The 26306-nt window shown below is 41.4% G+C and overlaps 2 protein-coding genes across 11 annotated transcripts in view; one reads left to right on the top strand and one right to left on the bottom strand.

Annotated features, from left to right (window-relative positions):
- Positions 1 to 16895, top strand: part of LOC147009936 (uncharacterized) — a 192554-nt gene extending 175659 nt beyond the window's left edge. The window contains exons 12-13 of one of the 7 annotated variants that reach the window (XM_085863209.1): positions 4607 to 4723; positions 16059 to 16883. In XM_085863209.1, the coding sequence (XP_085719335.1) occupies positions 4607 to 4723; positions 16059 to 16162 (221 nt within the window). In that variant the 3' untranslated portion in view covers positions 16163 to 16883. Of the gene's footprint in view, positions 1 to 4606; positions 9438 to 16058 lie in introns of those variants that run through there. The other 6 variants (XM_085863208.1, XM_085863211.1, XM_085863214.1 and 3 more) reach the window with 6 other exon arrangements.
- LOC147009935 (uncharacterized) overlaps positions 1 to 26306 on the bottom strand; it is a 90886-nt gene that overhangs the window by 42664 nt on the left and 21916 nt on the right. For 2 of the 4 annotated variants that reach the window (XR_015053076.1, XM_085863323.1), the window contains exon 3: positions 26134 to 26241. Coding sequence is in view for 3 of the 4 variants with exons in the window: in XM_085863323.1 (XP_085719449.1) it covers positions 26134 to 26241 (108 nt within the window). In the remaining variant the exon portion in view is untranslated. Of the gene's footprint in view, positions 1 to 2822; positions 5257 to 25921; positions 26242 to 26306 lie in introns of those variants that run through there. The other 2 variants (XM_085863324.1, XM_085863322.1) reach the window with 2 other exon arrangements.

The following is a 26306-nucleotide window of genomic DNA, read 5'->3' as shown; positions in this document are numbered from 1 at the left end:
ATAAAAAAATATTGACAAAGAAGGAAAAATGGATGGTATTATGGGCAATGGAACATGCCAGACAAAAAGGCGTGAGGAAAGAAAGTGTGAACACCTGGGAACAGATTATCCGAAGACTATGCTCTGATAAAGATCATTTTAATAAGATAAATAGAGGTTGAAGCCTCTATTATAATAACCAAGGAGTTTCCAACAATATGCCGTACGTGTATAGTAAAATTACGAATATTAAATCAAACAAAAACTACTCAAAAATACATTAGCCTTTTTATTACTGTTTCTCGCGGAACCCCTAGCGACCTCTTGCGGAACCCTAGGGTTCCGGGGAACCCCGGTTGAGAAACACTGGTATAGACTAGTCCGATAAATCCGTCGTCCGTCTGACTAGGCCGATAAATCTGACGTGCTGTAGCTTTCTTTTATTATTCTCTTTTCTTCATTGTTTTCTACTGGTGCTACATGACGACAGTAGGAATAAAATAAATAAAAATGCAACAGAATGTCAGATTTATCGGACTACTCGAGACAATTGTGTCACAAGGTGTGTTCTGCACACAAGTTTTCATCATATCCGAACAGCGAGATTGCTTCATTTTATGCGCAAAGAGATACGGCCGATGACATGCGCGGCCTTGCTTGTGATCAATTCGCCACGGAGAAACATGTCCGCTAAGCTGCACTGGTCACGTCACCTCACTGAAATATTTCTGATATCGAGCAGTATGCAAGTCGAATTTACATTATTGAATTATGAATAGGATTTAGTCTAACCAGTTGTTATTGCCAAGTCTTCCTTTGATGTCCTCCCGATCATCATGAACTCCGGGAATTTCATTGCCATTTTCCTCTGCTTGTCCTGCTTCGGGCTCGAACTGGTAAGGCCGTACTTCATTTCCAGCTGCCTGAACTTCACCTCCCGCGACTATGTTATCCGACAATTTTCCATGTGATTCAGACTAAAATCCTTCATTTCTCTCACACTCACTGTCGTTACCAGACAAATGAAAGTCCATGTCATCCATTATTCAAAACCAAATGTTCGATTTTATTTTAAAGCAGAAATGAACGAAGCGATTGAGTCGACCAATCAAATGTGGAAACACACAGAAAGCCAATAGAATCACGTAGACCACCAACCGAGTAATTTACGTGCAGCCTTTGTAATCCTGTAGTTGACATCATGTGGGTTACACCCCTTTCAGGAGAATTTTTAGGGGCGTTCCCGAAGAGGTTTGTTTTTATAATTTTACATTTTACAGAATGAGTATTGTGAAAAAACATTGTCAGATCTGAAATCACGATGAAAAACTCCGATAGGACATAATATATATAAATGAAATTTCAGTACTTTTGCGTGTCATAGGACCTTTAAGGGTGATAAAAAATAAAAATAAATAAAAATGTTGCCAATTAAACTTGATTGATAATCAACTTGAAAAAGTAAATGCTTTTAGTAAAAAGCACAATGTATTGTTCTCATCCTTTAATGGCAACTGTACTCAAATACAACATGATTTGATGCGTTGTGCTATATTCTAAATATAGCACATATTAACCATCGATGTGCTTGAACATGTATTTATTTTAATAATAAATTTGCATTTTAAATGACCTTGTATCTCTTTTCTGAATTGGAAGGTAATCAATCTGCCCAGTAATAATGCCCCTTGTTCCCCAAAACAGATTGGCCTTCCAAATAATCTTTAATCCTTATTCAGTATAATAGAATCACCTATTCTTTTATTTTTGCTTATTAAGGGATCTAATATATATATATAAAAAAATTATACACTGGTGCCTGAAAGTCTGGCTGGAAACAAGAGTCTCGCTTAAATGGAATGTGTGTGGAGGTAATATCTAAAACTCCTCTCAACCTTCAGGTCATAAATATTCCTTAGTCCTTCAAAATTAAGCTGACCTCCAAATGGCTGCTGCCACAAAGCTGTGAGTGATCTCTCCCCTGAACCACAAAACATCAGCTGTGGTTCCAGGATGTCTTGAGGATGAACAGACATAGTCTCACTGAATACTATGTTAGAATTCAAAGTCTCCATGTATGGCAGAATCAGAGGAAGACTGTGTTGCTTATTGAAACTCTTCTGAATTCTTCATATCGATATGTTTGTGTTTGTTTGCAAATGTTTTGTTTTAATAAACGACTCAAATGTACAGAAGGAATTGAGAATTCTTCGACAGTGCCTACCCATATTTTTTTAATGATAACTATGACATCATAGGTCACGTGGTATGGCAACAACGTTTGAAAAAAGGAATATCTTTGGACGTCTTTTTTTTACTGGAACCACTGTACGAAAAAAATTCATCTCTGATAAATTTATTATGAGATTTATCTCCATCACCCGTTCAGAGTAGTGACCCATCGGATAATACTGTTACGAATTTCGGTCCGCCCGGCGTGCGATCGGCCATGTAACTCAAATCGCGACCGCGTCGCCCACCGGAACGGACAATTCAGTCGTGACCCTCCTGGAAAACTACCGCCAGGAGCTAGTCACGGGTGGGTCTTTCGTCCCCACCACAATCGTGCCAATCGGCCACCTGCGCAGGATAGGGTTGTTCGCCAAACTCGACCTACCTAAGTACCTGCGCAGTTGTTAACCGGGCGATCGTACCTCGCCGCTGGCCGGCCGAGGACACGAACCGCTTAAGCGGTCCGTTCCATGCTTCAGTGATAACCGAGCGGTGTTATCGCCGGCCTCGACGGATGTGATTATTTACCGGGTGCTTACACCCCTCCTACCAATTCCTTCCGTGATGCAAGATGGAACTTTAAAACAAGGAAAGGACGCAACGAAACGGGGAACAGTTCAACAAGCACATTTATTGCACACTCAGACAAGCACATATTTTACAGCCATACAGTAATTCAGGCACGTATACAGTGAAGCAAGCAAATGAAGAGCTACAATCGAATAAAGTCTTTATTCCACACGCACACTTAGACAATTCTACTTATAAGAAAGTGCCACCACATGCATTTACACAAAAGCAAAGGAAAAAGCTACCCTCAAAGGCAAGGGTGGCAGACAGGTTCGTGGACCAAATGTGCGTGGAACCTGGATGAGCGGCCAGGTCCACGAGACCGAAGGGTCTTACCCGCGCCCTCATGGCGCGATGGCGGGCAAGCCGTGATGTCAGAGTAGCTGCGCCTGGCTTCGTGCCCCTGGCGTGGCCGGTGAGCTCTCTCCGGCGCTCCCCGTCTGCCTTTCCGTCGGCTTCGAGCTCAGTCTCCTGACTCTGCCCCACCGACACTGCCGCACCGACACTGCCGACACTGCACTCGACTTGACTGCCGACACTGCACTCGGCTTGACTGCCCCGTCTCCCGACTCTCCAGACTGCCGACACTGACACACTGCACTGCCGACCCTGCACTCGACTTGACTGCCCCGCCGACACTGCTTGACTTCCACTCCACCGACTCCAGACTTGACTGCCACTTGACTGCCACGCTCCAGATCCGACTTGACTGCCACGACTGACACACTGCCACACTGCTGCTGCCACTCCACTGCTCCCACTTGACTGCCACGCTCCGCCGCTCCCACTTGACTGCCGACGCACTGCTGCTGCCACTCCACTGCTCCCACTTGACTGCCGCGAGCTGCATTGTACTCGCGCTTATATAGGCCGAGGGAGGAGCGTATATGCAAATTTGTGGATCACAGCAGGTTCGGAGGCGGGGCTATACCACCTGATGCTCAGCCATTGGGTGGAAGAAAAGGGGGCGTGAAACATTCCTGATCCGCTTTTCGAGGCGAAAGGAACGCATTCACAACCCATGGCCCGACGTGTGGTAGAAAGGCGGAGGTGGTGGGAGTTTGCTGCGGTGATTTGGGAAGGGTGTTGGTGGTGGCGATTTGGGTGCTGGTGGGCGTCGTTTGAGAATGGCAGTGAAGCGATGTTTGCGGGGTGGACTTGTGGAGGTAAAGAGGCGAAGGTGGTGGTGTTTGAGTTGTAGTTGTTTGGGAATGATGTTGGTGGTGGTGATTTGGTTGTTGGGGGTCCAAAATAATGATAGAGGAAAAAAAACGGCTATCTCAAAGGATCGCATCCCTGTGAACACGGAAATTCCCTCTAAACAACGGTGGGGAAATCTAACTACACAGATACTTATCGTCATAACTGATCTGAGGCCCTTTAAGGTGGTCTGCGAATTTCCACAGCCGTAACAATACGAAGGGGACAAAGTGAGTAAACAGTGGGTAAGATAGGAATATAGTGTGAATATAGTGAAACTTTACAACTTTTTTTGTAAAGTTGTAAAGTAAAGAATTTTTTTCTTACAACTTCATTCTTTGATCAATTTATCATCCTTTCACTATTTTCTCAAACAAAGTGCACATCAATCTACATACCGCAGTGTGAATACGATTTGGCAACTGCATTAAAATGACAATCGAAGCACTCAAACTGTGCAAATTCAAAAGAACAGGTTGGAATGCTATTCATGACAATTTTCCATCATATTGAATTACTCTTAAACAGAGCATTATGTATTTACTTGTTCAGCTTTGAAAAATCTATTCTGTTCCAGTAATTAACGTTTTGTTTTGTTTTTCGTGTTTGTGGATTATCCTTACAGAGAGCACAGTGAACGGTGAAAGCTGTTCAAAGTGGTCTTCTTTCTGCAATAATGTCACTTCAAAACAACCCCAAATGGAGAAGCACCACCAGGGATCACCACAGCACAAGACCCATTGTAGCTACTTTACTTTTATCTGCAAAAGTAAATTTGATCATCATGTGGGAAACCATTTGAATGAAGGGCCTTTGAAATGCACTGTTTGTGAAAAAGCCTTTAAAAGTTTAAATGATCTGAAAGAGCACAAGAAAATTCACAAGTGCGAAAGGCAATATAAATGTTCTGTTTGTAAATGTTCTTTTGCATATCCTAAAAATCTAAAGGCACGTGAGATTATCCACATGAACAAAAACCCAGATAAGTGTACTGTTTGTCAAAAATTATTCCCAACTCCGTCTTCTCTGAAAATACACAGGTTGATTCTTGCTGGTGAGAAGCACAAATGTTCTTTTTGTGGAAAGGTTTTTTTGGAATCACGTGAGATGGAAATGCATAAGAGTGTTCATGCGCTTAAAAAGCAACACAAATGTTCTGTTTGTGCAAAGAGTTTTCAGTATTTCTCGTACATGAAGAAACATGAGAGAATTCACTCAGGAAAAAAGCCACATGCATGTTCTGTTTGTGGAAAAGCCTTCAAGACTTCCTTATATCTGAAACGGCATAAGAACATTCACACAGATAATAAGCCGTATAAATGCTTCGCTTGTGAAAAATCCTTCAAAAGTTCCTCCTGTCTGAAAAGGCATGAAAATCTTCACACAGGCAAACACACGTGCTCTGTGTGTAAGAAAGCTTTTTCAACATTATCTTATATGATTAGGCATGAGAAAATTCACAAAGGCAAATACACATGTTCTGTTTGTAAGAAAGCTTTTTCAACCGTATCTTGTATGAAGATGCATGAGAGGATGCACACGGACAAACCAACATGTTCTGTTTGCCAGAAAAGTTTCACAACATTATCTTATATGAAGACGCACGAGAAAATGCACACGGGTAAAAACACGTGTTCTGTTTGCAAGAAGGTTTTTTCGACATTATCTTATATGAGGATACATGAGAGAATTCACATGCGTGAAAATACACACAAATGTACTTTTTGTAATAAGACCTTTGCGTTATTGTCATGTTTGAAGAAACATGAGAGAATTCACATGACGTACAAATGCCCTGTCTGTGACAGGGCTTTTGCAACATTCTCGTATTTGAAAACACATGAGAGAATTCACACTGGCAAAAAACCCTACAAGTGCTGTGTTTGTGAAAAGGCTTTTCGGTCAATATCTAATAAGAATGCACATGAGAGAATTCACATCAGCAAATCCTAGTCATGTTCTTTTTGTGAAAAAGCCTTCATGACTCCCTTTAGCCTGAAAGAGCATGATATAATTCACATTGGTGAGCATTTGTACAAATGCTCTGTTTGTCACAAGACTTTTACATCATTATGGGATATAAATGCACAAGAGAATCCACACGTGCAATTATAGATGTTAAAGTACACTGTGATAACTTTCCGGGAAATAGTCTCCCCTTTTTTTATTTATTTGGCTTGCTTCTTTACTCCTCAAGTAATCTGATGAACGACCTAGCAAAACAAGTTCGTTGCTCACGAGCCGCAAAATCTTCCACGAACAACTGCATCCTGAGATTGTAGCTACCATGACAAGAAGCAGGCGGTGTGGCCCCGTGGAGCTTGCCATGGTGCACAGATTGAGACCGTATGATTGGCCGTATATGTGAAAAGTCCAACAGACCATTGTATCCTCATGATAAAAGGACTGGACACACTTACAATAGAAAAGGAAGGTTCATTAGAGTGGGAAAGATAATGTCAGCTTCACTCGGATGGAGATGAAGATATCATAAATGGCCAACATCAACAACACTACTAATGGCTTTAGGAAAATGGCAAGTGTGGGTTCTGCAACGTCAAAACTGAACACACCAATTACCTTCTCTCAAGATACAAAAAATTCATGTCAGAACAGCTGTACACACAAAGGCACAACCATGTATGCAGAGTAATCCCAACACTTCAATATCCCAGTCTGAGAAAAATCATGGAATCGCAAAACAAAAGCAATCATTGAAAATTATAAAATTGTGCTCATATATGATCTGACCATCCCATCATGGATGAACCTATAAAATGAAGCATTACAACCGTGGAACTCAAAAACAAAAAGGAAAGCATGGCATTGGTCATCGTGCTGTTAGTACTCAGAGACTGTACTAAATAATGCCGGAATTAACAAAACGATCAAATACCAAGATCTGAAACATGAAGTCGAGAGAACCTGGAAACGGAGAAGTGCTGAGTGACACTGTGCTCTCAATAGTTGGAGTGACAGGAGTAATAAACCGGCACCTCACTGAAATTTTCAAACCTTTACCGGATTATTACAACCAACTACCTACAATTGGAAAATAAAGAATATAACATGTTGAGGTAATCTGTAGTGAAAAAGTTAAGTGCCGACTTTTCAAAACTTGTCTTTTCTCGGAGCTTGCCCAAGATCCTGAACATCACAACTTGGATATTGAAACGTTATACTTGGTAAGTTGTGGTCGACACCTGGAAAGTCTGAAATGTGCAAATGGAGATTACAACAGATTCATACCTACCCAATTTTAACACTAATTGTTGACACTTTGTCCCACCCTTATCTTATTTGTCAAAACAATATTTGTTTTAACATCTTTTTGTCCCCCTTCTCACATCTCTGATTGTCGCAGCCCTTTCATTTTCCATTCCAATTTACTGCTTCTCCCCTGCCATTCTCCTGTGTATGAGGATATGAAAAAGTTTTAAATGCCTGTATTTGAACAAGTAACGAATGTTCAAAAGAATAACTTCCCTAAAAAAAAAAAAAATCATCCGACAAAAACATTGATGGGAATCATAAAGAAGAGAAAATGTTAGAAAGGATTGAAAGTCGTTTGGAAATCAATATTTTTAAAAAAACAACCGACATTTACAAGGTTTCTGCAGCAACTATATATTTTAGTGTTTTAAAATCAATTTTCATATATTGCTGATTATAAATGTGATTATTTATGTTGTACGTAATCACTGAAAGAAAAGCATTGCAGTTATGAAAAATAAAAACAATAAAAATAGAACAAGAAAGAACAATCAGAGATTGCAGACCCTCGCCAGGACTTGTTTTGTGCGGTGTTTGTGTACTGGTGTGTTATGTAATTAATACGAGACATAATAAGAACTTCCGTTTTATAACTGCTGGGAGTGATGACCAGGCACAAAGACATCCCCCTTTGATGGGATCAGTATGTGTGGGAATTAGTTCGGGTTCTTGAATAAATAAAAAAAATCACCCTGTGTAATACATAGATTGTGGTTACATAGCTCAGATAGATTCCAATTGCACTTACCAGAGGCCTGAAGCATGCCGTTACAAAGGCCGGTAATGCAGATTGGCTCCAACCTTTCGATATTTGATGATCATTTTAACAGTCCCATTGGTCGTTTTACACTGAAGGGAAAACGTATAGGGAGGGCATTGCAATTACGAATATGACCGCTTTGAGTAAGTCTCTGGCTTTGCATAAGATCAACATGGTGGCTGAATGATGTTTCCTGACCGAGGCTTTTTGTAAATAAAAAAAACGGTAGAAAGACCATGCCATAAAAAAAAAATCAATAAAACCAGAAACAAGAAATCAGAAAGCAAGACATCTTGGTTTCTGTGAAACGTAACGTGGCACAATTCTGATCCGGGGACACGTTATCTCCCATGACACTGTGCACCCACCGAGATGACACCTTGGTTAGTATTTTGTAGTCGACCTTTAACAAAATGATCGGGCGCCAGTTCGACAGGTCCTCCCAATCACCTTTCTTATGCACAAGGGTCACCATGCCACTGCGCATCAAATCTGGTAGCCTGAGAGAGGTCGCTAGCTCCCGCACTACTTGCAAATAATCCTCTCCAAGAACGTGCCAAAGGCAAAGATAAAACTCCGCAGGGAGGCCATCATCTCCCGAAGTTTTATTCATAACCAGACTCTCAACAGCAGAGGACAATTCTTCCAGACTTACTGGTTTCTCTAAATGCTTCCTCTGTTTGGGGCCCAATCGACTTTCGGTGGCCGAGGAAACCAGCTACTGGAAACTTTGCAAAAAGCCAGGAGGAATAGTCCTACATAACCTGAGTAATCTGGCCAAGATCAGAAAAAAGGCCTCCCTCAGTTCTATTTTGTGGCAAAAAGCCTTCTCGCTGGCACATTGTTGGAAAAAATTCCTGGTACACTTTTTTCTTCCTCTCCAATACCTGCACTCTGCTCCAGAAGATAAAAGTCCTCACCTTGGCTTCGACGAGGCAAAAAATCCTCTCTTTCACCCGGCGGATTTTTTCAGACACATCGATCCTGTCGCAGAGTTTCTTATGCAAGCATTGGAGGTACACCTGCAAACGTCTCAAACATTCTCATTTCCAGTAAGACTACCGAGGAAGGGAAGAGGAACCTAATCGTTTTACCAATCCCTATACCTCCAAACGTAGGAACACACGAAACTGCCATCACGTAAAAGGCGACAGTTAAGTTTCCAGAGTCCAGAGCACCGGGTGCACACCCCATCAAATTATATGCCCAGAGACAGATAACAGTGATCTGAAAAGGCCACCACATGAAGTAGCCTACCAGGTCTGTGTCACCAAAAATAAGTTATCGATCCTCGCCCAACTGGCACCAGCTGCGTTGTTTCAGGTGATATTACTCATTGTTGCACCCATGTCCCTCAACCTAAAATCCTGAACAAACCTTTTCAGGGCCCACATCTGAGTCTTGGACCAATCAGGTCACATTGATTTTATCCAGATCTGCAGTGAGTGAAGAAGCTGCTGCTTGCCGGGCTGAGGAATGACAGATGGTACGGCAGAGGGTTGAGTCATCGGCAAAGAGAAATAGAGGATTTTCCAGAGAGTCCGAGAGATCATTGATGAAAACCAGAAAAAGAACAGGGCCCAGAACGCTACCTTGAGGAACTCCAGCCTGCACAGGAAGAGGAGATGAAAGAACTCCATTTAGGGCCACACGTTGACTGCGACAGGAGAGGAAGTCTGCGAGCCATGAGTGGAGATGGCCTTGAATACCATGGGCAGAGAGTTTGGTGAGTAGGGCAGGGTGCCAGACTGTGTCAAAAGCACGTGATATGTCCAGGGATACGGCTCGGATTTCCTGTCTGGCATTGAGGACCTCCATCCATTGATGGGAGAGCAGTAGCAGCATATCTAGGGTAGAGTGACCTGGTCTGAAACCAAATTGATGATTGGAAATCAAGCCATTGGAGAAGAGGAAGGATTTCATGTCTGAAGCGATGATGGATTCCATAACCTTGCTGATGATTGGGAGAAGGCTGATTGGTCTATAGTTACAGGGATCTGTTTTTGCACCTTTTATGCAGGGCAGTGATGTTAGCAGATTTCCAAGCAGATGGCAGATGACCTTGGGAAAATGAGAGGGTGAATAGAACAGAGAGAGGGTGAGCAAGAGCAGAAGAGCAGGCTTTGAGGACACGTGGGCTGATGCCGTCTGGACCGGTTGCAGAATCTGACTCGAGGTTTGAAAGCAAGCTCTCCACCTTGTCAGGAGAAAAGGATACAGAGTCCAGGGACAGTTGGGTGCGACTGGGTAAAGTGGGTAGAGATAGTGATGGGTTTGGGACACAAGATTTAGCTGCAAACACCGAGTTTAGACATTCAGCTTTATCACGTGTGGAATCAGCAGTGCGGCCATTTGAGGTAAGGGAGGGGATGGAGGGGGAACATACACCAGAAACAGATTTGATTAAACGCCACCAGGATTTTGAGGAGGGAGAGAGGTTTGAGAGTTCAGACTTGAGATGAGAAAGATGTTGTTTTCTGGCTCTCCTGAGGGTAGCTACACACTTGTTCCGAGCTTTGTGGAAAGAACTGAGATTGCCCTCAGTTGGGTTTGCTTTCCATGAGGCAAAGGCAAGTTGTTTCAGGACAACTGCCTCGCCACAAGCTTCAGTAAACCAAGGGCGGGAGGAAGGGTAAGACAACTGAACACGAGAGGGGATAAATCTGTGCATGAGGGAGAGCAAGTTTCTTTGAAAGAATTCCCAGGATGAGTTGATGTTTGAGAAAGTAGTGATAGGAGACCAGTCTGTAAGTTTGATGGCTGCTCGGAGACCCTGCCAGTCGGCTTGAGTGAAATGCCAGACTCGACGGCGGTGAGGTGGTTCTCTGATAACAGCCAGAGAGATGTCCACTTTAATAAGGACGTGGTCAGAAGAACCAATTGGAGCGAAGGAAGAGCAGCAGATATTGTCAGGGAAATTTGTCAAAATCAGATCCAGAAGAGATGGAGTACCATTTTTCAGGGTCTCTGCCGACTTTCTCAAAGATAAGTTTTCCGGTCGTTTTGGGTTTTTTTTTTTTGTTAATTCGGTCACACCTTCATCCATAAAATGCAGTGCTGATCTGCATCCATTATCACATGGATGATATTATCACTGCCAAAAGATCTGGTTAACATGCAGTCATACACCTCCACTCTCTGAAAAGCATTTGCAGAATTTTTCCCTGTAACTAGCACAATTAAAAATAATTCTGACACCAAAATGTAATCGAAAAATGCTGTCTGATTATTAAACCATAGCGATGTCATTTAACCATCAAATGTAATTATGTTTACCTGGTTCGATAGAGGAGGGAGTAAAAGTAAAATTTGGAAAACCTCGGCTATATTAGGGGTAGGAATGATGAAAATATCCCCACCCCAAAATATGGTTTCAAAAGAAAGAAAGGGTTAGGCTTCAAAGTATGCATGATAACAACAACATATACAGACACATACCTTTACAAAAACATGATCAGAACTTCCCAGCTCAGGTGGTACCGATGGGCCAAACTTGGGATCCTGAACCATCGACTACCAGGGATTCAAGACAACTGTTCATCACTACCTCTGGTCACCTCCCATCCATACTCATGACATTTTCTGCCCCCAAATTACCCCATTGCCTAGTATTCCCCTTTTCCAGGTTATGATTTTTTTTTCCCCTCTCCCTCACCTCTTTTCATTTTTTCCTTTTTGTGTCCTCCCCACTTTCTCCCTTCCTCTGTTTCTTTCAGCTTGTTCACCCCATTGCATTCTTTTCCCCTCCCCTTGATCTCACTCACTTCCACTCTGAGGTTGGTGTTTCCTCTTTCCATTCTGCTCCAGCTCTCCCATGAGCCACGGTAATTTATACAATTTTTTGTCAATTAACATGCGTGGTATTTGGGGATTTAAGGCACTTATCGAATTATCTAGTTCCGTCAAGTTGTATTCAACTTCTGGTGACATTCATGATCAGATATCTCCAAACATCGCCATGACGCACTGCTTCCCGCAGCTCTGGCCAAGACAGCTTACAACAATACAACCTTTAACCCATCCATCAATCATATACAAGATATTGCTTCCTCTTCTTCCCTCAATCATCCCCAGCATGGTTGACTTCTCCAGACTTTCGTTTTCTGCTTGTATAATTTGTCTAAAATGTGACAGTTTCTGTTTTAGCATCAGCGGTTGCAACGTACATTCTCGAGAAGTCAAAAGACACTGACCTTACAAAAGACTTCAGAGTATATATTCTATATGAAGGTAAAGTCTTTGGAGATAAACACGAACAGCATCTTCAACACCTCCTATTAGGTACTCTAATGTGCAAATTGAGATTTATATCAAAAAAAGATAACTTGACTTCTCAAGAATTTCAACAATATCCTTTTGAGACACATTACCCGAGATGTCAAGGCGAGTGGGCGCGAATCATTCAACTCAATGAGTTTGTTTACCTTTAGCACTGGAGTGATCAGTGAAGCACAATCCTGAATCTAACCTTTTAACAATTCCATAACATCCATTCTCAGGTGTGTTCAATGAATTCTGCATTTATTATTTATACAACGCAGAAACGTCAAAATTAGAAACATTTCAAGGAAATCAAAATTTGAGGCTGATTAATCATAGACGCTGAAAAACTCCATCAAATAAAAACAAAAACTATCAGAAGGGAATTATTCTTATATCACCTGGTTACACAGATGGAGGAAAAAACATACAAATACTGTAAGATGAAATTATCATTAGATTTTTAAAGGAGCAATTGTCTTGAAAGATACAAGAAATACAAAAGGGGAAAACTAAGCCAGAAAGAGAGAAAGAGAAAGTGGTTCCCAATTTCATTGTTTTTTGAGCTCAAGTTCTTGGCAACAGGATAAAGAAAATGAGTCATTGAGGGTCAGTCTCACAACACTCTGTGTACGTCCAGGAGACGAGTTCAAAAGACACTGAAGACCACAGAACGACGAAGCCGGGGTTCACAGAGGCAAGGAGATGTCCGTGCAGCCCTTGATCTTTCCATGATGCCCGAGTCGAAAAGAGACTGAAGATCGTAAACATGACTGACTAGGCATAGGTTCGCCGGGGCAAGATCAGCGAACTCGGACCAGTGTCTCGCAACCAAAAACAAACTAGTCATTCTTTCCTTTTATAACCCGATTCCGGTTGAAGCGTTTCAATATTTTTCATTCCGCCATCGCAGGAGACCGAGAAGGGGTAAGTGGTAAAAGGCGATCGGAAATTAAACACATATGCTAGTCGGAGAAGATGGGAGAAGTGGACAGCAAAGGAAGGTCAAAACATAATTGACAAATAGACAACAGAGTAAAGGTGGGAACAGGTGTGATCAATCGGTGTGACAATTGAGACAGGTGATAAAGCGTTTTTGTTGACATTGGATCGAAGAGTTAATCAGACAATTGTATTTTTGTGTACAGTGTCGAGGAAACCGTCAAAAAGGACCAAGATATAACAAATTATATGGTGGAAGATGGTGGAAGACCATCTCAACCATCCAAAGACATAAGTGAGTTTGAGAAAAGACTTGAAAAGGAAGATCCAGACCTCCAAAACGCCCTCGCAAAGATGCTCAGTGTGCCCCAGGTTGAAAGACAAGAAAGACAAGAAATGTCTGTCGGAAGTGTTCCAAGCCGATTTGCTAGGAACATGCTACACAGGTTTGTGTTGACTGCTCTTCTAAGGTTGAGGAGGATGAGTAAACAGTGAATATGAAAGAAATACCCCAAAATACATCAACTTTGGTTTGTTAACCCTTCTTATGTTGCTTGTAACATGAAATAAATAATTTAGTTCCATTACTCTTTTTATTTTTATGCATTTATTTCATGCTAAATACATTATAGTATGTTTATTTGTAAAGTAAATCGTGTACAAACACATGTCATATCATAAAAAATAATAAAAAAAAACAACTGGAAAGATGATTGGGGTTTGTCATACCCGCTGCACTAACAGAAGGTTAAGGGAGGATATTGGGGGTGAACGAGAGAGATGTAGCTGCGAACTCTCAATCACAGAAGTGGAAGGGTTAATGGGGATAGAAAAGATTCTCCTGGACCTTGACTTCAACACTGTAACACATTATCCGAGCCAATTATGGTCTCACCACCATCACAACGATAATCAAAATGCCGTTGCACTCCATCACGACTCACAAATGTTTCTGTCATCTCTCTAATCATTTCATCAATTTGCCTTTAATTTGTTGGACTCTCCATCTTTTTGGGGTTTGCGTTTGTTGAGGATACAAGTTGTTTTCTTGGGTGTTGTTTGCGGGTTACTTTCTCTTCCGAATGTATAGCACTGCAGGAAAATTTGTCGTTGATCTTCTTTAAGATGGATGTTCTTGTAAGCAGTTTTCTCAGTGTACAGTTGGTGCTCCTTTTTTAGCTGGTTATGCACACTCTCCTCCGAACTGTCTTGCGTGGGTTAGAATCCCAAGCCAGCTATAAACTGCCAACCTGGTGTTTCGCAGGAAGCGTGAGGCATCAACGTGTGTGCCCTCTGTCGGATGGATGTTAAACTGTGTGCTCTGTCTGCCAGCATTCGCAGGTGAATGTTAAAAATCCCACAGTGACCTTCGCAAAGAGAAGGTGAGCCATCGTTGACATGCTGCACAAATTCCTGATCTAAGTAACAAGCCGGAATTGCATCAGCAGCAAGGATGCACACCGATAAAATGATGTTGGGTTATTATTGCTTTCATTAAACTTAATGTTTTTTTTTCTGCCAACGTGGTCTTTAAAATGGCTGTAATTTTCGAATAGCCACTTCTTCATCTCATGCCCTTATCTTAATTTTGTACCTTCATGTACTTCAACATTCCTTCTGAATGCTGTAATGTTCTCCAAGTATCTTGGAGCTCCATTGCTTTCTCAATTCGTTTGATTATTTGGGGCTTGATCTTGTACACTTGCATGCATTTTTCCATCTAAGAAAGCAGGAGACTTTCAAAAGATTATTATTATTTTTCAGAACAATAGACCATCTATTACTAAACAAGGCCATACTCAACTGCGAGCTGCGAAGGACCAAATTGTCCAGAGCCTTGATAGATAGATAGATAGATAGATATATCTATTGACGCTCTGGACAATTTGGTCCTTCCCAGCTCACAGTTGAGTATGGCCTTGTTTAGTAATAGATGGTCTATTGTTCCGAAATATTATTTCTTACATCCCTCCTACTCTGCTTTTAGACACATTTGGTGTGTTCAGTGGTGGTAGATCATTCCTATGCCTGGTGTTGGCTTAATGATTTGGGTGGTGGGCTTGGGAACCCAGGGTCCTGAGTTCAAATCCCGCTCGGCCGTTGAATTAATACCAGGTGGGGTTGAGTCGGCCTGTCATCCTTCCAAAGTCAGCAAAGTGAGTACCAGCTTGCTGGTATCCTGTGTCGGAGTGGAGACCCGTCCAGGATTGTGCCCAATAGCCAAGGAGACTGCTTCGGCAGCATCAACGCTCTGCACAGAGTATGGTCCCAATGGGATGGGATCATTTCTGTGATGATTCCTGTTAAATGTTTGTATGGTGTTCATAAACATGTTATTGGCCTATATTTGTGAGGTAGTTGGGTTTCTTCAGATTTCGGCATGACAAAGGTGTTATTTTCTGCAAGCCGCTCATCCATTTGCAATTCACGTTGGATATGCTTATTAAAGGGTCAAGCGTAATGGTCAGTGGGTTCTCCCAATTGTGGATCCTCACATCTATTGGGGCCTGATATTTTGCTGAATGATTAATTATACAAACCACACTTTTATGACTTCTCACGAGTATGGATTCTCATGTGAATCTGACAATGCGAGTTTGTACGGAACAATTTATTGCAGACGCTGCACTTAAACGGTTTCTCTCCGGTGTGAATCCTCATGTGCGACTGCCAGTTTGTGTACTGAACAAATGATTTATTGCACACACTGCACTTGTGTGGCTTCTCACCAGGATGGGTCTTCATGTGATTATAACAGTTCGAGTTAGTGCGGAATAATTTATTGCAGATGCTGCACTTGAATGACTTCTCTCCAGTGTGAATCCTCACGTGTTCCTTGTAGGTCGAGCTACGAATGAAGGATTTGCTGCACACAGTGCACTTATACGGCTTCTCCCCGGTGTGAATCTTCATGTGTTCCCGGCAGTTCGCATTCCTACTGAATGATTTGCTGCACACACTGCATTGATACGGTTTACCCCCAGTGTGAATCCTCATGTGTATGATGTAGTCTCTTCTGTTATCGAATGATGTATTGCAAAAAGCGCAGTTAAACAACTCGTCTCTGGTATGAATCCTCATGTGCGATTGCCAGTTTGTGTCGAGAGTAAACGATTCATTGCATACGCTGCATTTGTGTGCCTTCTCATCAGTATGCATCCTCATGTGATCCTGGCAGCTCTTGTTATTATGGAATAAAATATTACAGATGCTGCACTTGAATGACAACTCCTCTCTGGTATGAATCATCATGTGCGATTGCCAGTTTGCGTCGAGAGTAAACGATTCATTGCATACGCTGCATTTGTGTGCCTTCTCATCAGTATGCATCCTCATGTGATCCTGGCAGCTCTTGTTATTATGGAATAAAATATTACAGATGCTGCACCTGAATGACTTCTCTCTCGTGTGAATCCTTATGTGCTCCTTGCAGGATGAGTTACGAACAAACGATTTGCTGCACACAGTGCACTTGTATGGCTTTTCTCCAGTATGAATTTTCATATGCCCCTTGTATGTCGAATAATGAATAAACGACTTGTTGCACACAGAGCAGTTATGCCGCTTCTCCCCGGTGTGAATCCTCATGTGTTCCTGGCAGTTCACATTCCGAATGAACGATTTGCTGCACACTGTGCACCGATATGGCTTTTCCCAAAAGTGAGTCTTCATGTGTGCCTGGTAGAATGAGATCTGAGTAAATGATTCCTTACAAACATGACACGTGTACGGTCTTTCATCAATATGTGTCTTCATGTGATTCTGATACGTTGAGATGTCAGAGAATAATGTGAAACATACAGAACACTTGAACGGATTCTCTGAAGGGTGGATCCTCATGTGTACCTGATAGGTTGAAATGCATCCGAATGTTTGATTGCACACGGTGCACGTGTGTATCTTTTCAGAAGTGGGAACCTTCATCAGTTCCTCGCTGTGAATACTTTCAGGTTTATAATCCATATAATTCACACCATTTCTCTTCTCCTGTTGCTGCACAGAATTTTCAGTGAAGACGAGACTATTCTCGGTAAAGGAGAACATCCTGAAGATCGGGCTCCGTATCTCTGAAGAATGGTCAGAAAAAAAAAGGAAATAAAGAAAGAAATTCATCACAGGGATGCAAAACACACAACACATGACAATGACTTTTCAACAGCAATGAATAAGGAAACTCACACTTTTATGAATACTTCACCTGAAAACCAATCAACATATTTTTGAGCAAGCCATTTACTCTTGCAAATCAATTCCCCTTCACATCCTTTAATGGCGTCAAGCTCCTGCATGTTAGTAACTACCCTCCAACACATCTGCTGCAAGCGTGTCATCCTTCCAACATTACCCCTCTTATGTGTCCCCCATCTTCAGCATTTATCGACTTCATATCCCATATTTCTGCATTCGTGTCCCTCACCTCACTCTCTCTCAGCTCCCCCTCGTCCCGCACACACCCAGCCTCCCCACCAATGCCTCCTAACCTCAAACATCCAAGGCCTCCACTCCAACCTGACAGATATCTCAATCCAGGTTGCTGTTGAGAAATGGGACATCTGTTTCACAGAATTCTTCATCCCACCAGATGCTCCTGACTCCTTCGAGTCTTTCCATGGCCATTGTCCCCTCTGATTTGATAGGCCGAAACCCCACCCTGGTAGCAGAGTTGCACTTCACATCAATAAGTCAATTTTTCACTCTCCATGTACTGATTTTACACTTCCCAACCCCAAGGAGTACCTCGTTTTCTGGCTCCTTCTAGCGGCATGAGGAAGTTTGCTGTGAGGCGGGTGAAACGTTGCCTGAGACCAGGTCTGCTCTTGCTTATTGCTCAAATCAGCAGAGTAGATCTAGTTTACTTTTGGTTGGAAGCACCTTCTTCTTCTTCTTCTTCTTTTGAAAAAAACAAGGACAAATGTGTCCAAGAGCAGCGTCCTAAAGGTTTTGTCGGCTTAAAAAAAACAAAAAAACAACAACAACAACAACTTCCGATATTTCGTCACGTACCTTGATTAAGCCAATCGCGAGACCCGTCACAGTGTACTTAGGTATTTACGAAATATCGTGTATTTACGAAATAAATAATGTATTTACGAAATTACTATATATTAAATGGAATAATCTTTAAATAGTAACGTGAACTTTTCGAAACTTTAAAGCAAATGTCCGAATATATTTAAAAGTTCATGATGGACGCTCTCAAAAGGCACCGTCTATGTGAGGATGTGTACAAGAGCTTAGTATTTAAAGAGATCGGGATCGTGTATATTAAAGGAGCCGAGTCCCAATATGACGGTTTGTCAGAAGAAGAAGAAGAAGAAGAAGAAGAAGAAGAAGACGACCGCCGAGTTTCTCTATGAGAGCTATATATACAGTAAGTCCTCGTTACCCGGAAGTTCGCATATCGTAGTTTCGATTACTCGTAATTTAGTTTTAATGACCAATTTTTCAATTATCGTAAACATTTTATGCCTATCGTAATGTCATTGCAAGGAAAACACGCAACAACCAAAAAAAAAAAAAAACTTTCAAACTGTCTGCAAAAAACAACAACCACACAGGATGCGCATAAAGCCACTTTCACTTTACTGCGCATGTACTGTACGCTGTACAGTATTCTCTTCACGCTCGCCTGCAAACCTTCCAGTACGAATCCCAAGCGACCCGCAAGCCTTTTGCCGAGCACACCTCGTTTCAAGAGACGACGAAAGGCTGTCACATCGAAGGTGAAATTGGATATAATTAAAAGACATGAACGAGGTGAAGGGACAACGGAAATCGGCCGCGCGCAGTAATCGCTGCATCGACTGTACATTCGATCGTTCAAAGTTCGGCAAAGGACAGGCTGACCTTATTACCAGGTGGAAAAGCAGAAGGGGATGTAAAACCCAAGCCGCTTCTTGTTTACGTTTCTGAAAACCCACGAGCGCTAAAGGGTTTCCTCAAGCCACAACTTCCCATAATATGGCGGTCAAATACAAAGGCTTGGATGACTGGGGCATTGACCCACAATTACGTGATCAATTACTTCTCCAATCATGTTGAGAAGTACTCCAAGGAGAACAACATCGACAACAAATCTTTGCTGCTTGTAGACAATGCTCCTGCCCATCCTCAGCATATGGAAGACTGGTGTGAAAACGTGCAAGTAGTATTTTTACCACCAACTTCTACCTCACTTTTACAGCCTATGGATCAGGGAGTTATTGCTGCTTTTAAAGCCTATTATGTTAAGCATACCAATGTGCAGCTTAGCAAAAATACTGATAAGGACAAGCTATCAATCAAAGAGTTTCTGCGAACATGCAACATAAAAAATGGCTTTGGAAAACATTAAGGATTCATGGGCAGAGGTGAGTGCCTCCACAAAGAACATGTGTGGCCTGAGTGTGTCCACAATTTCACGGGGTTTGCTGATGTTCCGTTGATTACAAGTCAAATTGTAGACCTGGCACAGGACGCTGGTTTTGACGAAGAGGACGTGGATGACTTACTGGAGTCTCATTCTCATGGAGTTTGAACAGCAGTGGGCTCTTGAGGAAGAAGAAGGAGAAGAAGATGCTGTGACACCTTCATCCAAGCATCTCACCATGAAAAACCTCAGCCAAATCCTCAGCTCGTTTGAAAATGCCATAGAATTTGTTATCGAGCAAGATCCAAATCTTGAAAGGAGCACTGATTTTAGCTGTGTTGTTAATGATGCCCTTTGTTGCAACAAGGAACTTTATGCGACAAAGAAAAGGAAAGCCGCCCAGCCCACTCTCCACGCATTTTTCAAGCCAAAAGACGCAGCACCAACTACATCCACCATCCAGGATGCTCCTTCAACCAGCTGCCAAGAGACCGTTCCCGCTGGTGAAGAAAGTGACAGCACAGTGTCGAGTGGAGAGGGGGACGATTCTGCCACTCCGCAAGTGTGACTTGTCCACCGCAATCAACTCCGTTCCTCCAGCCTCGGGGTAAGTCGCCACTACTCGAGGAGTGCGTTTTGTTTATTTGTGTTTATGTCCAAAAATTTGTGTTTATGTCCAAAAAATTCTGAGCCAAAAACGCATCCCCCACTTTAACACATTGGTTTATATGGGAAAATGTGTTTTGTTTCACACAGTTTCGCTTATCATAAGGTTTTCCAGGAACATAACCCTTGCGAAAAGTGAGGACTTACTGTGTATGTATATATATATATATATATATATATATATATATATATATATATATATATATATATATATATATATATATATATATATATATATATATATATATATACATATACACAGTATATAACTAGAAGGGGAGCACTCGGTAGAGAGCAAAACCTCCGCCGCCAATACTGCGAGGTCACTCAAGTGAACCTGATATCCTATTCATTCAATTTGACGTCAACAGTGCTCACAGAGTTATAGTTTGCAACTTTCCCTTTTACTTTTACATACTCAATTCATTCGTCATAACTGGATTCCTTGAGACAGAAATAGATTTTACTTAGGTATATCCACCTGAAGTTCCAAAATCAGCCACAATTATAATTTTGGCATGTTTTTTGTTGGAAATGGAAATCATTTATAACATGTAGAAATGCAAAAAAAAAAAATAAAAAATCGAAATTTTGTTGAAAAAAAAAAAGTTGCAAAAATATTTTTTTCTCTAACAATTTTTTGGGGGTTGGGGGGGGGGGTTGGAAATCACTTAAGACATGTAGAAATGCAAAAAAAAAAATTTCAAATATTTTTTCAAAATGGCTGCCATAGCGGCCATATTGGACTTTGGACCAAGTCCAAAATCTAATGGCATGATCCTTGGACCATACCTAATCCCCACACCAAGTTTCGTCGAAATCCGTCAAGGAGTTTTTCCGTAATACTGTTCACAAACAAACAAACAAACAGAAGGGGTGAAAACAGTAACCTCCGATCTTCGATGGCAGAGGTTAAAAATGCAAAAAAAAATTCGAAATTTTGTTGAAAAAAAAGTTGCAAAAAATGTTTTTTTTGGGGGGGGTTGGAAATCACTTAAAATATGTCGAAATGCAAAAAAATAAAAAAAATTAAAATATTTTTTCAAAATGGCCGCCATAGCGGCCAAATTGGATTTTGGACCGAGTCCAAAATGTAATGGCATGATCCTTGGACCATACCTAACCCCCCCACCAAGTTTCGTTGAAATCCGTCAAGGAGTTTTTCCGTAATACTGTTCACAAGCAAACAAACAAACAAACAAGCAGTCGTCGACTGGTACTTACGAAATCGTCAACTTGACCTCTGACCTTGTCTAATAAAAGCTGTCGCTCGAGAAGGTAGCGACACAAACCAGAAGTTTCTACGATGATTCTATGTCAAACCATCAAAAATCGTAATGTTTTGGATGTTTCTCCACACAATTATATTATACCTTGACATAACTCAAAATCTAATCGAGCGCACTGCATCATCCTCCTGAATCACGTCGAGTGAAATATTTTTTATACAATCTTAAAATGTCTCCAAAATATCCGATTTTTACCAGAATTTCGACAACCGAGTTTTAAGCGTCCTAAGCGATCGCAAAAACCGAAGACAAAATTAAAATCGAAGTTAAAACGAACTCGTAACGTCGAGCGAAGCAAAAATACTCCATTTCGCCACATGAATTTACGGAATTATGTTTGACCTCACTGTGACCTTGACCTTTGACCGATTTTGACCAAAATCGAATCAACACTAGCCATCACCCTCCTGAATCACGTGGTTTAATTTGACATTTGTAGCTTATTCCGTTCTCGAGTTATCGTGCCTACAAACAAACAAACAAACGAACAGTCATAGACTGGTACTTACGAAATCGTCAACTTGACCTCTGACCTTGTCTAATAAAAGCTGTCTCTCGAGAAGGTAGCGACGCAAACCAGAAGTTTCTACGATGATTCTGTGTCAAACCATCAAAAATCGTAACGTCGACCGAAGCAAAAATCTCCATTTCTCCACGCAATTATATTATACCTTAACATAACTCAACGACGCGTCTGCTCGAGCGCACTGCATCATGGGACGACCCGTGACACGTTGAGTGAAATATTTTTATACAATCTTAAAACGTCTCCAAAACATCCAATTTTTACCAGAATTTCGACAACCGAGTTTTAAGCGTCCTAAGCGATCGCAAAAACCGAAGACAAAATTAAAATCGAAGTTAAAATGAACTCGTAACGTCGAGCGAAGCAAAAATACTCCATTTCTCCACGTGAATTTACGGAATTATGTTTGACCTCACTGTGACCTTGACCTTTGACCGATTTTGACCAAAATCTAATTAGCACTAGCCATCACCCTCCTGAATCACGTGGTTTAATTTGACATTTGTAGCTTCTTCCGTTCTCGAGTTATCGTGCCTACAAACAAACAAACAAGGAGTCATAGACTGGTACTTACGAAATCGTCAACTTGACCTCTGACCGATTTTGACCAAAATCTAATCAGCACTTGCCATCACCCTCCTGAATCACGTGGTGTAATTTGACAGAAGCTTCTTCCGTTCTGCGATGATTCTGTACCAAACCATCAAAAATCGAATGTTTTGGATGTTTGACCTCACCGTGACCTTGACCTTTGACTGATTTTGACCAAAATCTAATCAACACTAGCCATCACCCTCCTGAATCACGTGGTGTAATTTGACATTGGTAGCTTCTTCCGTTCTCGAGTTATCTGTACCAAATCATCAAAAATCGAATATTTGAACTCACTGTGACCTTGACCTTTGACCGATTTTGACCAAAATCTAATCAGCACTAGCCATCACCCTCCTGAATTATGTGGTGTAATTTGACATTGGTAGCTTCTTCCGTTCTCGAGTTATCGTGCCTACAAACAAACAAACAAACAAACAAACAGAAACGGAAGGCATCAATATACTTACGAAATCTTTAGATTTCGTAAGTAACAAACAAACGGGTGAAAACAGTAACCTCCGATCTTCGATGGCGGAGGTTAAAAATCGCCTGTTCCTTTTGTTTTGTTGTGTCCTGAGCTTTTCAGGGTTCCATCTCTTCCACAAGCCTCAACCGTTTCCCAAAAATAGAAAATAAAAAAAATAAACACAGAGATAACTACGTCCAGAACATGTTTGTTTAGACTTTAGTGCATCTTTTCTCAAAGATCATTCCAAAATAATCAGTTTTCCGAGAAAATATGGCAGAAAGTTCAGCACTGAACTGTTCCGTTTGACCCATCGACTTTGTATGGATGCCATCGTGCCTGTTATTCAAAGTTCATGAGCAAAGCTAATACAGATCATGATCGGAAATGCAAAGCAAGAGTTGAAAAAACCCTTCCTATGTCCGTTTTCTCAACACTGCGTGGGACAGTGTGTTCCATGAACTCTCTAGTTTCCTATATTTTGTTTACTAAATGTGGGAAAAATCATTTTGTTCAAGAACGATTTCTGTCGGTGCATTCACCATGCGTCTACGACAATATTTATACAACAGTTGCAAGAATCACTGTCAAAGGTGATCAATTGGTCCACTCATTGATTGTTTTAAACACAACCCACACAAAACATACAAGCTTAAGGCCCGGTCACACCTTGACGTTTTAGCCAGCGATGGCAACGTATTAAAATGTATGTAAAACGCTAACTTACGTTGAACTTTTGATGTTTTTTTTTAAAGATTCGGACGTATTCATAGCGACTTGGTCTTATGTATAACGCATTGGTAATGGACACAGAACGTTTCGTTGTGTTATAGATAACTTATACCAACGAATGCTGAACCTGTTGTTGGCCTACACAACCGATGCCCAACGATAGTCTAACTTAGGCATAGCGCGTTGCACGCATCGCCGACGATGTCGTGGCGTAGCCTATTAAAAGGCTGACGCACAACGATTTGAATCATAACTGCCGTAGAAATGGAAGTGACAACATCGCGGTCACACCTTGGCGATCTTGCCAGCGTATGCCGACCTAAGAAAAATGTATCTAAAACGTTGGGGCACGTCAAATACGGTATGAGTAAGTTTGGTATGCGTGAGTAGAACGCTAAAGTACGCTATCATACGTCGTAGTAAGTAGAGTACGTCAAGAAATTTTACGACGTACTCGGCATATGACACACGTTCCGCATGCGATGGGGATAAGTTTTACACACGATATGTGGACGCTTACACACGTCCACAAACGCTACTTATAAGCTACTCATAAGTCGAAACACGTCGCAGTAATGTCTTTTTTATGCGAAACTTATCTCTAACTTGTGTTTGACGTGCTTTGAATCAATTCTTTATGTAGTCCCAACACACATCGACGTATGTAGACGTATTCCAATGACGTCTTCCGGTCGACAAAAAAAAAAAAATTAACGTGTTTCTAGCTTACAACTGCCATATAAAGACGTGTTCCCAGCGGTTTTGGGAATTGGTATATAAAAATGCTGCTCATAAAAGGGGAACCTAACAGTGTTTTCGAGTCCTTTTTGAGTCGATGTCCATGTCAGCAGTAACAGTATCAGTATCAGTATTAGTATTAGTAGTAGTTTGTTCATGTTGGCAGTAGTAGGTGAGTGTGAGGGGGAGGGTGTGGGTTATGATGGATCGTCCTTGCGTTTAACGATTTAAATGATAAACTCAACGATTTAAATGGCTGCATCTCCACTATTGAAAGTGGGCAACACGCTCAACAATTGGATTTTTTTTTACACTCAACGACTTTTAAACGGTACCACTCTGCTATTTTCATTGTTTACAATGAACGATTTAAATTGCTGCCACTCGCCTTTGTTTTTTGACGCTGGCGCTCGGAAATTTTAATCGTTTCTATTGAACGTGCTAAATCGCTCAAACCCCACTATTGAAAGTCGACGCTTGCGCTCAACAATTGGATTTTTTTTACACTCAACGACTTTTAAACGGTACCACTCAACTATTTTCATTGTTTACAATGAACGATTTAAATTGCTGTCACTCGCCTTTGTTTTTTGACGCTGGGGTTTGGAAATTTGAAGCGTTTCTTCTGAACGTGTTAAAACGCTCAAACTCGACTATTTTAAATAGACGCTGCCGATGGACAATTGGAATCATAGCCAAGCTAGACATCGAAGTGTGAACATCCTCGTCATGCCGAAGAAAAGTTTGAAGAATGCTGCAAATAAGTGTCCTGGCCGTGGCCGTAGGCGTAGCGCAAGGGCGATCCATTATACCGACGTCTTTCAGCCTATGAGTAACTTAAAAGTAACGTCTGTCGATGTGTGGCAACGATCGCGTAGTAACGTGCCAACAACACGTTAATCATAGGTTAGAAATAAGTTTCGGGTACACTAAACATTACCTCGGCGTGTCTCAACTTATGATTAACTTACAAGTAGCATGTGTTGACGTCTGTCAACGATCGCCAGACCGTGCATACAACTTGTGGCCAGCGTAGCGAGAACGTATGAGTCATACGCTTCGGCATACGTCGTGAAATTTCAAGCATGAAAAAATTTGAGGACAACCGAAAAGTACAACGTTTAAAGCCAGCGTACAACGACGTATGGCAGTGTTTTTCAGCGTGCTCTCAATGTTATCAAAACTTACCCATAACGTATTCAACGTGTGCCAGCGTTTTAGAAAAAAAATTCAAAAATCGGCATACGTTGGCTAAAACGTCAAGGTGTGACCGGGCCTTTAGCATTGCTTATTCTTTCAAAATCCCCATTCATACGCCTTACAGAAAGTCAATCTCACAACACAACCAAAACTGCTCTCATCAAATCTCTCAAGTCTTTTTAATGCCAGGTTTTGACATTCTAAACAAAAACCTTTTGAAAGCAAACTTCGTTCTTTTTCAAAAGGGAAATTATTTCAATATGTTCTGGACAAAATAGATGTGAACAAGGTGGAATATTACAAACAGGAAATTCAAGGAAAAATTGTTCGACACTTTAAAGTCCTCCTTGAACTCACCGTCTACATTCAAATAATCTTCACTGAGCTCTTCCTTTACATGAATGGTGTTTGAAGTTGGGACGGAGTTATCATGAAGACCTCTCCTCTCAACTGGACCCATTTCACCTGCACACAATCCAATGTTGGAGCAGTATAACATTTTAATTTTGAATATATTCCAGGTTAAACAT

The sequence above is a fragment of the Eptatretus burgeri genome, chromosome 17 (assembly GCF_056783735.1).
Source record: "Eptatretus burgeri isolate ZD-2024b chromosome 17, Ebu_testis_v1, whole genome shotgun sequence".
Taxonomy (NCBI): Eukaryota; Metazoa; Chordata; class Myxini; order Myxiniformes; family Myxinidae; genus Eptatretus; species Eptatretus burgeri.
Note: the sequence above shows the minus strand (reverse complement) of the source record. Positions and strands in the feature narration are given on the sequence as shown.